The sequence below is a fragment of the Trichechus manatus genome, unplaced genomic scaffold (assembly GCF_000243295.1).
Source record: "Trichechus manatus latirostris isolate Lorelei unplaced genomic scaffold, TriManLat1.0 scaffold00040, whole genome shotgun sequence".
In the NCBI taxonomy this organism is placed as follows: Eukaryota; Metazoa; Chordata; class Mammalia; order Sirenia; family Trichechidae; genus Trichechus; species Trichechus manatus.
Window position 1 is genome coordinate 7,089,259 of NW_004443976.1, and position 11,510 is coordinate 7,100,768.

The 11,510-nt window shown below is 42.5% G+C and overlaps 1 protein-coding gene across 1 annotated transcript in view; it reads right to left on the minus strand.

Moving 5' to 3' along the window:
• The window catches only part of DNAH9 (dynein axonemal heavy chain 9), a 450,622-nt gene that overhangs the window by 107,346 nt on the left and 331,766 nt on the right, over positions 1–11,510 (minus strand). The window contains exons 49-50 of the mRNA XM_012555448.1: positions 7,297–7,722; positions 351–470 (exon numbers count right to left, since the gene is read on the minus strand). Coding sequence (XP_012410902.1) covers positions 351–470; positions 7,297–7,722 — 546 coding nt within the window. The remainder of the gene's footprint in view (positions 1–350; positions 471–7,296; positions 7,723–11,510) is intronic.

Below are 11,510 nucleotides of genomic sequence, written 5' to 3' on the forward strand. Positions count from 1 at the left end.
GGTTACACCCTTGTTATCAAACATTACACAGACAAGAGCTTCAGAGTTTGCCTATAAAATGCCCAGCTTTCTCTTTTAATTCTCCCTCTGGTGGGTACATATACATACGAGCATGGTCATGTGTTCTGTGGGCTGCCTGATGCTCCCACCTATTTGCGTAGAAAACTTCTTTGACCAGACCAGGCTATGCATTCACACTTTCCTCAGGATCCACGACATTGCAGCACATTTTCATATTCTGCCCCAAGACAAAGCAACGCTAAGTTGTGCTCATGTATTTTGCACCTCTGTGGCACCTGACAAGCTCTGCTATTATAATTAAAGCTCGATATGTGCTGAGGCTCACCCACCAGGCGATTTGCAAGGGAGATGGTGCCTGCAGTCACTTCAGCTTCTTGCTGACATTTGAGTTTGTCCGCTGTGGCCTTCTCAAACTTGGCTGTGAGTTTTGCCAGGTTTTCATTAAGGTGCTGGTAGGAAGAAACACAAGGTCAGCCATTCTAGTCCAAGTCACAGATGTTTAAGGGCATGTCCCAGCATGACACGCAGAGATGAGGGTTTGTGTGTACGTGACTTTTAATAAAGTGCTCTTGGAGGAAAGCGCACGGCAATGGGGAGAGCAGGGCAGGGGAGGAAGCCAAGCATGGGTGAGATCTCAGGTGGAGCCCCAGTTAGGGCAGCTTCAGCCGGACCCTGCAGGGAGACTGTGGAGCGTAAGTCCAGAGTTGTCCTGACCAAAGGCAAGAGCTGAGCTTCCAGACTCCCAACACCTCAGTCACTGGTAAGGGGGCACGAAGAGTGATGGTGGGGCTGGCCATAAATTCTGTCTCTCCTTCCACTGGGGAAAAACGAGTTCCAATCGCCTGACAGTGAGGCACAGGCACTGACTATTAGAAGCAAAAGCCGACAAATGGTCACCAGGAACCCAGCGGGGCCTGGGAGGAACACTGGCTGTGTCCACGGCAGAGGCCTGGGGCTGGGGTGTCTGGAACTAAGTCCTCGCCTTGCTGTACAATCCTAGGAGTGTAAGGTCTCCATGTAAGAGTGTCACATGGGCTCGGAGAGACACAGAGGGAAAGGGTCCTGGGCTGAAGCCTGTCAGGATCAGGGGGTGGCTCTGGACTGGCTGCAGGAAGACCCTCTGACTTGGCAATTATGGGCTGGAGGAGACACTGGCGCCCTAAGAGAAAGGCTCAATGGTACCTTCTGATCAGATAGAACACCAGCTGCAAGAACAAAAGGAGATAATTTTACCTAACCTCATCTACTCTCACCCATCATCCTGAAGTCTAGGGACTTTTTTTTAAAGTTTCTTTTTTTTTTCCTTCCAAATTTATTAAGAATTTAGAATTGAAGCATTTAGCTTTTGTTGCCCCTAGACTACATATTTGCACACACAAAGACACATGGACAAATAGCAGATACTTCCAAATGCATAATGTCTATGCAATAACTGAGGTTCAGGCTGGTCTGTTAGTCATTAGTACGTTACAAGAGAAAGAAATTTAGCACCAAGTTTATAGAACCATCCAAAACCCACTGCCATCGAGTCGATTGTAACTCATAACAACCCTATAGGACAGAGCAGAACTGCCCTGTAGGGTTTCCATGGCTGTAAATCTTTATGGAAGGAGACTGCCACATCTTTCTCCCATGGAGTGGCTGGTGGTTTGAACCTCGCACCTTCTGGTTAGCAGCTGAATGCTTAACCACTGTGCCACCAGGGCTCCTTTTATAGAGCCAAGCAGTATAAAAAGCAGGCAGTGAGCCATCCAGTTGATGATGGTGGACTGGCCACACCCACTTTCCTCCTTTTCTTCCCTAGACTTCTCTAAAATGATTATGAAGCAATTAAAACAGTCATACATTCACAACAACAAGCAAACTGGTGAGGGCCGTTGGAGGGTGAGGGATTCCGACAGACTCCTGGAAGACCACACTGATGGAGGAATGGAACTGCTGGAGCAGGGCGGAGGAAGCTGCAGTGTGGAGATGGCCTCAGTTCACCAAGCGGGGAGCTGACCAGCCCTGCAGAGCCTCCTCATAGACTGGGGATTTGGAAATGTCAGGTGTAATGGAGGGTGAAGCTGAAAACGAGAGGGTTAATTGAAAGCCTTTTTTGATCCCTCATCTCCACTCCCATGCCCAAAATGCAATGCCACCAGGCATCTATGACAGCAGGATAGAGATTCAATAATCACAGAGAAAAGACACCACATTCTGGCATTTAGGATGCATCCAGGATAACTCACTTGATCTTAAAAAGCAATTTCTGGCAGACAGCCAGCTCTGCCCTTGCTTGCAGACATAGCTTGATAGCTTGTGATTCTTACTCTTGTAAACATGAAAGGACAAGAAAACATTTGATGAAAGCCTAGATTAAGAAAGAGACAAAGGGGAAAAAAATGACCTGGGGAAAACAGTTCCAAGAACAACGATAAAAAATCATGAAACCCGCCAAAATTAGTTTTCTCGAAATGAGTCAAAAAGATGTTTCATTTATAAAACAAGAAGACGATGCTATTAAGAAGAATACAAAGCAAAAACACTGATGTGGAAATTAGCATGACTGTTAATGTAAAACAAAACAAAAGTCAAGAAAAGAGTTAAAAGGTAATTTTGAGGAAATCTCCTAGAAAGTAGAAGAAAATACAAAGTGATGAAAAGATGCGAGGAAACAGAGAAACGATCTAGGAAACCCAAGATCCAATCAATCTGCCTTCCAACAAATGAGAAAACCAAACAAAACAGAAAAGGAGATGACTGAAGAAATAATACAAAGTAATTTTACAGAAGGAAATAGATTGCTATAGGCCATGTAAAACGAATTGAAAATGAGTAACAGCTAAGCACATTAAAGTAAAGTTTCAGACACCAAGAATAAAGAAAAGGTCAAAAGACTTCCAGAAAGAAGGATAAACAGGGCACCTATTAAAAAAAAAAAAAGAGAGACCATTTTATCAGGCTTCTCACCACACAAGAGGAAAATGCATTTGGTGTTCTAAGGGGAAAAAAATATAGCAACTCAGCATGCAATATTCAGTAAAATTATTAGTGTAAGAATAAAATAAAAACATTTCCAGACTATAAGAATTCAGATTTACCTCTCACTTCACATTTCTGAGAAAGCTACTTGAGAATGAGCTACAATAAAATAGGAGAAGAAACCAAGGAAGAAGAAAGGCATGGGGCCAACAAATCAGTGAAACATGTTTATTCTCCATCATTAATTGGAACCCTGGACCAGGGATCAGGCAGAAGGGTCTTGGGGGACAAATGCAGACTTGATAGAATACTGGATTGGACAGAGTTTAAAAATAATTGAGGCTATGCCAAAGGAAATAATGGAAGAGAAAAAAAGTAGAAACTCTGAGGGGCAGGGAAGGATTGTATAAAAAATAAAATGTAATTATAGTATACCACTTAGATCTGCAATGAACAATATAAACATGGTCACAATAATGAAAATGAAATTTGTTGATTTTCATTTTTTCAAATCAGTCAGAGCTTGTGGCACTTAATTCTGTTGTGATAGAAGAGAATGTAGATGTAGGTGTAGGTGTTTTCAGCCTTGGCAAATAAAAAGAAAACGTAATGAGAAGTAATGATGGCAGAAGTTGGGAGGTGGAAGACAGGGAGAAGAACCAAAAGAAAGGATAATAATTTCATCTTGAAAACTGAGGGCTCCAAGGAAGCTGCCTCTGTGTGATGGAACCAGAAATAAAGGTTGTTGTTACTGTTCTTTGCCATCAAGTCGATTCCAACTCATGGTGACCCCATGTATGCAGAGTACAACCGCTCCAGAGGATTTTCAAGGCTGTGATCTTTCAGAAGCAGATATTCAGGCCTGTCTTCCAAGGCACCTCTGGTGGGTTCAAACTTCCAACCTTGTAGCTAGTAGGTCAAGCATTTAACCTTTTGCACCACCCAGGGACTGCAAAATGAAGATTGTGTCAACTAAAAAGAGTTGCCATCACTATATTGGGAAGACATGGGGATGAATGACTTACATCCTCATCTAGCCTACCAGAAAGTGAACTGCTTGAATTAGATACATCAAGAAAAAGACCTATTAGCATAGTACATAGATATGTCAGAAATTCAAATGCTGGAGGCAAGTCAGATAATATAACTGGATCAGATGAATCTAGTGTTGAAAAAAGAGGAAGGACTATGACGACCTGTAGCACATCTGTGTCCTTGAATGGGAAGCCCCTACTTAACTCCAGGGTCAGTTGATGATATGTGACAATCTTCTGATATATCAAGACTGCCCTGAAATCAGATTTTTACATGAAAGCTCCTCCTGTTTTAAACACTGGCAATTAATTAAATCATTCTAAAACACTATGTGCAGGTCAACTAAAACACATTTAAGCCACTTGGTAGCAAGCTCTGATGTGGCATTAATAATCAGTTGTAACAGATAAATAATTAAAAGGGCAGAGGCTGTTGTTTCTCATACAAAGCCCTTCTCTACTACAGTTTTTGATGTTTTACCTTGTGTGATCATATGCAGGAGTCCCTGTGTGATGCAAATGGTTAATGTGCTCGCTGCTAACCGAAAGGTTGGAGGTTCAAGCCCACCTAGAGGCATCCTGGAAGAAAGGCCTGGCATTCTACTTCTGAAAATCAGCCACTGAAAACCCTACGGAGCACAATTCCACTCCGACACACATAGGATTGCTATGAGTTGGAACTGGCTCAACAGCAACTGGTTTTGTTTTTGGTTTGGTATTTAAATGCTCATTGAAAATGTCTTACTTGTTTTTAAAATATTATTAATTTTATGCATTGTAACATTTTTGAAAATATTATGTTCATTATAGAAAAAAATAGGAAATACAGATTAAAAAAAGTAAAATCCATCCAAAATCTACCAGCCAGAAGATAACCTCCACTGTTAACATCTTTGTGCATTTCCATTACATCTATAATCAAACTGAAATTATATTGTATAATTTGTTTTGAAATATGCTTTTTTTCGTTTTGTGTATCCTGAATATAAAATGTTTTACTTGGAATTATCCTAAAATCCTAAAAAGAAGGCCAGCAATATACATACCTCAGTGGCATACAAGGAAGAATTTCCTTGCTCTGGGTACACCTCCATGTTAGGGAAGGGTGTTTGCCTGTCTCCTCTGTTATGAGTGGGGGATGTCAGAATTCTTGGGATGTTGGTAGGCATGTGTATAAGCAGAGGATGGGGAAGAGTTGTTAAAAGCAAGAATACATTTTCTCAGAAAACATTGTGGCAGAAAAGAATAGACAAGTATTTGTAAGATACTCCTATTGCTTCCACAGGTTGAGTGGGCCGTCATGGGAATGTTGGCTACTGAAAAGGTATAAACGTTGTGAAAACATTCCCTTTGCACCAAATGTTCCATTAGTTAAAATAACTGGAGTAAGGAGTCTTTGGAAATGCAGTTCTTGTAGCACTTTTCCTGGAAACACTGAAGAATATGGTGATGACTGGTAGGTCTTTTTCCCAAAAGCAGGAATAGGGGAAAGTGCTTTGTACCCTGGTTCTCTGAAGAAGGCCATTGTTACAGGAATATCACCTGCTTTAATCAAACTACTCTGTGAATATTCGGATTTATAAAGCAAACATATGGACAGGAGATTCGGTGCTTCACCAAAGTATCCTTTTTTTATAAAGAGATGGGTTGTGAGGATCTTTGAACTAGTGCCTTTAGACAGAGAATTTAATCTAACAACAAAACCATGTCACATGAGGCACGAGGCATGTCTGTGCTCTTACTTTTCACAGGTGGTAAAACCTTCTTTATCGTCATGACAAATTTGCAGCAAGAATGTTATTTGCCTGGCACACACATATAGAAATGAAAGATCTAGAAAATTTTTTGGATTTAACTTGATCATAACACTGACAGATACCCAGCGCTTGTCCACGCATGTGACAGTACATGAAGTCCAAGGAGGGAGGGAGAAGTAATGGTAAAGGGTGGTAGTGATCACAGTAGCGACAGCAGCAGCTCCTGCTTCTCCACGGATCTTGCCTTGCTATGGGTTGGGCTCTGAGTGTGAGATTCACATGCGTGATCTCCTTTAATCTGCACAGCAATCCCATGAAGCAGACACTATTCTTGTGTCTATTTTACGGATGAGGAAACTGAAGCTTGGGCACTCTAAAGTTCTCACTAAAGGTCACCCAGTCAGTAAATATTATAGCTTGGACTGGAACTGAGGTCTGAGTATGGATTTTCAGCTGCTATGCTATCCTGGAGGATTCCAATCTCTACCTATCACTTTGGTAATATCCACTTTAAAGGCACAGGTGAAGTTCGAGGGAAATCTTTCTCAAACAGGTGTGAACTCCAGATCACCACCACTATCCTCCAATCCTGTGTAAGAAGGTACGATCATAATATCAACATGGGGTTTATAAAATCTAACAACCTCACACTTTTATATTTATGGTCAAGGGGCCCCCCACTAAGACCCCAATGTACAACATGCTTTTAAAAGCTTCCATAAAAAAAATGCAGACAGTATAAAACATGCCCAGGAGTCCCACTTGTCCACACTGCTGAGTGTGAGACAGGTGGACAGCTGGCCAGGACTGAAGACAATAGGTACAAAAGGTGGAGTAAGATAATGAAACCCTACATCTCAAAGGAAAAAAACAAAGGGATCTCAAATTTTGACCTTATATTCTTAACTATCAGATCTGCAAAAAAGGTTAACAAATTAATCTATGACTATTAAGATAATAGTTGGTTACATGAATAATGCAATGCTGTTTATCTATTATACACATCTATCTGTCATCCTTGCTTTCCTCAGAGGAAAAAGGGAAAAATCTTTGAGGACCAAAGCTATAAATCGATGGTCCAGAGGCTTAATCCAGGCAATGGGTGCCTGGCTGGGCTTAGATAAACCAAACCAGTTGCTGTGAAGATGACTCTGACTCATGGTGACCCATGTGTGTCAGAGTAGAACTATGCTCCATAGGGTTTTCTATGGCTAATTTTTTGGAAGTAGATCACCAGGCCTTTCTTCCAAGGAGTCTCTGAGTGGACGTGAACCTCCAACCTTTTGGTTAACGTCTGAGAGCTTAACTGTTTGTACCACCCAGGGACTCCTGGGTCTAGAGAGTGTTTGAAAAAAAATTTTTTAAAAAAATTTGTCTCTGTTAAAAAAAATCAGGGATTTGCATAAAAGCTTGGTTTTCCACTTCTCCTGAAAAATCAGAAGAGTGGGCATGGGGCAATCGCTGAAGAGTACTGTCGTCAGGGCTGATTAGCAGGGTCGGGAGGCTTGGGCTTCACTTACAGTGACCTTGGCTTTAACGGCTGCCAGCTTCTCCTGGGCAGCTGCGAGGTCTGAAGTGGCTTTGCTCAATGCTTGGCGTTTCGGTTCCACATCACAGAATACCTCGTAGAACCTCACGATGTTTATGACCCAAGAGCAGAGACCCGCAGCTGCATACGACTTGGTGGCCACAAACTCAGGATTGAACTCAGGGTCTTGCAGGTACGGCCTGATGGCTTTGAGGCAGTTCTCATGAATGTTCTCTTTGTCAAAGTTGATGAGGGAGTCCAGGAAGCCATCCACCTTGGCCATGGTGACCTTGGCGGCCTTCCAGCTCCGGTCCTTGGGCACCTTGCCCCCAGGAGCCATGAGCACCATCACCGCAGCACTGACATTGCTGACAGCTGAAGGAGGGGACCCAAACGACTTGAGCTCTGTCAGGTTGGTCTGCGAGAGAGAAGGCAGTCATTAGGGGAAAACAAATGGGCTTTCTTTGTCCTGGCCACTAATGGAGTCAGGCTCTGGAGTGATCAATCTGAAAGGGCTGCTTTGAAGCCTGCAGCAGCCCTCTGAATTTTAAATCTCATGACTCATCAAAAGGAAACCAAAGCTACTCCCGGAGGCTCCAGACTTCCCTGAATGGTGAGCTGAGACTCAGCTATGTTCTTTCAGCACTTCAACTGACTCGTAGCCCATTAGAAACACACAATTTTTTCACATTCGACTGAAAAACAGAAGGATGCCAACACACTCTGAAATATGCAGCATGCCATGAATAAAAGATAAGATTATTATACATTAATTTCCATCCTGGATTGAAGAGTATAGCACTGTAACCCAACTAATTTTTTTTCCTTTGATTAAACTGCTTTGTTCCATGAGCTTGTTCTAGCTACACTTCGCTGTCCTGACAGCAAACTGGCATTTTCTGCCGAGAAATACTTCATACAGAAAGCTAGGCACAGCCTGTGCAGTCAGCCGCCTCTGCCTGGACTTGGATTTTCAAGTTTCACTTGTTCTAGAAAGATATGGCTGCAAGGGTCGACCTTGACAAGCCACTTCACCTTTCCAGGCCTCAGTGGCTTCATATGTGAACTGGGGGCAGGGGAACCCACTGCTAGGTAAGCAAACATGTGTCATAAATGTGTGTAGAATTAAGATTTGTCGTGACTGTCAACGAGAAGCCTACGACTTAGAAAGCACATGTTCAGGGCTGGTTTTGTAAGTGGGGAAAATCTTGATTTCGAATTCATTTGGGGCACTCTTGGGCCTGGAAATCCACAAATGAGGGGGATTATTTCTAGCTCATAATTTCCCTCAGTTGTGGATTTCTAGGCCAAACAGCTTACGCTCAAGGCTAACCTAAAGCTTGGTAGTTTGAAACCAGCTAGCGGTACCATGGAAGAAAGGCCTGGTGATCTGCTTCCGTTAAAATCACTGCCAAGAAAACCCTATGGAACAGTTCTTCTAACACATGGGGTTGCCAAAATCGACTCAACGGCAACAGTTGTTTTGTTTGTTTAATGAGTTAGCATACCTGTTGCAGTGGCCCCTCCACTCCCCACCCCCCCAAACAGGTGGAACAGAGAAAAGTGAGAACAGACTTTGGTTAGCCATCAAAACAAAACAAACAAAAAACCCACATTTTAAAAATAGTGTAAGTTAAACATGCTTGATGTACTGTATTAATATAAAAATACTTAGAGATGAAAATTAATTCTATAACACAGATCATTGTTAATAGTTCAATATAATTCCTCCCAGTATTTTTTATATTCATATGTATTTATATATTAATCACTACTCTTATTTTAGGTGACAGGAAGTCTGGCCAAAGTGGAAAGTAACATGTTTCCGTTCATGTATCTGGGACGGGCAGGGACTGAGCGGGCTTCAGAGATGAGTGAATCGCTCTTTGAATGTCCTCAGGACACTCTGAGCTTCTTGTACTTCGGCTTCTCCCTATGTGTGGTTTCTCTTTCCATACCAGATTCTTCACGTCTCAAGGTGCACACAGCCTGCCTCTCAGGCTTCATCCTTCTCCCTTTCTTTCTACGCTCTAGCCACGACTGCCTTCTCTCACAGTTTGGCTTACCAAGCTCATTCCTTCTCAGGAACTCTGCCTGGAACACATTTCCTAAGCCACTTGCATGACCGACACCTTCTCATCCTTCAATGTCTCAATCCAAACGTCCCTCATTTATAAAGTTTCCCCCCAAATAACCAGTTCCTGGTTATTTCCCATCCTAGCTCCCAGATAATTTCCTGTGAGAACTTACTGCAATCTGAAATGACCATTTTTTCCTTGTTGACCTATAACATCTCTCCTTCATGAGAAGAGATACCCCATCTGCCTTATTAACCACTGTAGCCTCAGTGCCTAGAATAGAAATTGGTGCATAGTAGGTTCTCAACAAAATGTGTGTTGAGTGTTTGAATGGAACAAATGGGTGCTGGCAACTCCAGACTTACATCCTTAACTTTCACCAAAAAAAGAAAAAAAAAAAAAAAATTGGACAGAGCCTTTTTCTCCAACACGAGTCAAAGTAAGCAAGCCCCAGGAAATGATCTTGTCTGATTTAATTTCAGTTTTGTATGGATCCTGCAGGCAGTCACCGTGGGGCAGGCAGATAGAATGCCATCAGAAGAAATACAAGGTTGGAAAAACATTTCTCAGAAGCAGGGAGAGCTTGTTTTGTGTAAGCAAACATCAGACTCACTGCGCTTCACTCCTTTGTTAGTTGCTGTCAAGTCCGCCCCTGACTCACCGCAACCCCATGCACAATGGAACAAAATGCTGCCTGGTCCCACGCCATCCCCATGATTGGCTATAGATTGGACCATTGTGATCCATCGGATTTTCACTGGCTGATTTTTGGAAGGAGATTACTAGGCTTTTCTTCCTAGTCTCTCTTAGTCTGGAAGCTCCACTGAAACCTGTTCAGTATCACAGTAACATGCAAGCCTCCACTCACAGGCAGGTGGTGGCTGCGCATGAGTTGCATTGGCCGGGAATCGAACCCAGGTCTCCTGCATGGAAGGGGAGAATTCTACCACTGAACCACAAGGTTGTTCTAGCTGTTGCCTCAGTCTGGACTGCTCTTCCTTCAGAGATCGGCCTGACAAATCCTCTCTTCTCCAAGTTTTTTCTCAAACTTCTCAAGAAGGCTACGCTGACCACGTTCTTTAACACTGCGACCCCCCGCCTTCTACCATCCTCTCTCCCTAGCTGCCCAGCTCCAACCTCAGCACTTCTTACTGTTTTATATTTTTCTTTTTTTTCCCCATAGCATCTGTTATGTTCTAATATGTTGTATAAATTCCCTTTTTGGGTAATTTAATCTCTCCAAATTTCCTTATTTTTTTTTTTATTGTGGTAAATGTATACCACATAAAAGCTGCCATCTTAAGTGTCCCGTTCAGTGGCATTAACTACACTCACCGTGTCAGGCAACCATCGGCACCATCTATTTCCAAAACTTTTTAATCACCCTAAACAGAAACTCTGTAGCAATAATTCCCCATTCTCCCATCTGCCCAGAACTGGGTAACCACTAATCTACTTTCTGTCTCTATGAGTTTGCCTATTCTAGATATGTCATGATCATGAAGATGGCACAGTCCCAGGGAATGGTTCATGCTGTCACACATAAAGTCGCTATGAGTCAGAGCCGACTCGACAGCACAAACAACAGCAAGATATCTCATGTAAGTGGAATAGCCATACAGTATTTGCCCTTTTTTCGTCTGTCTTATTTCACTTAGCACAATGTTGTCAAGGTCCCTCTGTTGTAGCACGCCTAAGAACTTCATTCCTTTTTATATCTGACAAATTACCTTTTGGTTATGCTTACTGTCTCTCGCTCTTGCCTCTGCTGGAATGTAAGGTTCACAGGGATCGGGACCTTTGTTCATGGGTGCATCCCATGCACCCAGAACAGTGCCTGACACACAAAGACAGACGATAAATACTGAGTGAATAAATGAATAAATAAGTGTAGATGCATATTCACTCATTTGACAAATACTTACTTAGTATATATCGGACACTGCTCGGAGTGATGGAGTTACAGTGGTAAACAAAACAGGCAAAATCCTTTTGCTCATTCAGTTTAGGGAGAGAAGCAACAAAGATACAAAGAGGTAAATCTTTAATATTTTGGATGGTGATAAAAACTCAAAACCCACTGCCATTGAGATGATTCCTACTCACAGCGACCCTATGGGACAGGGTA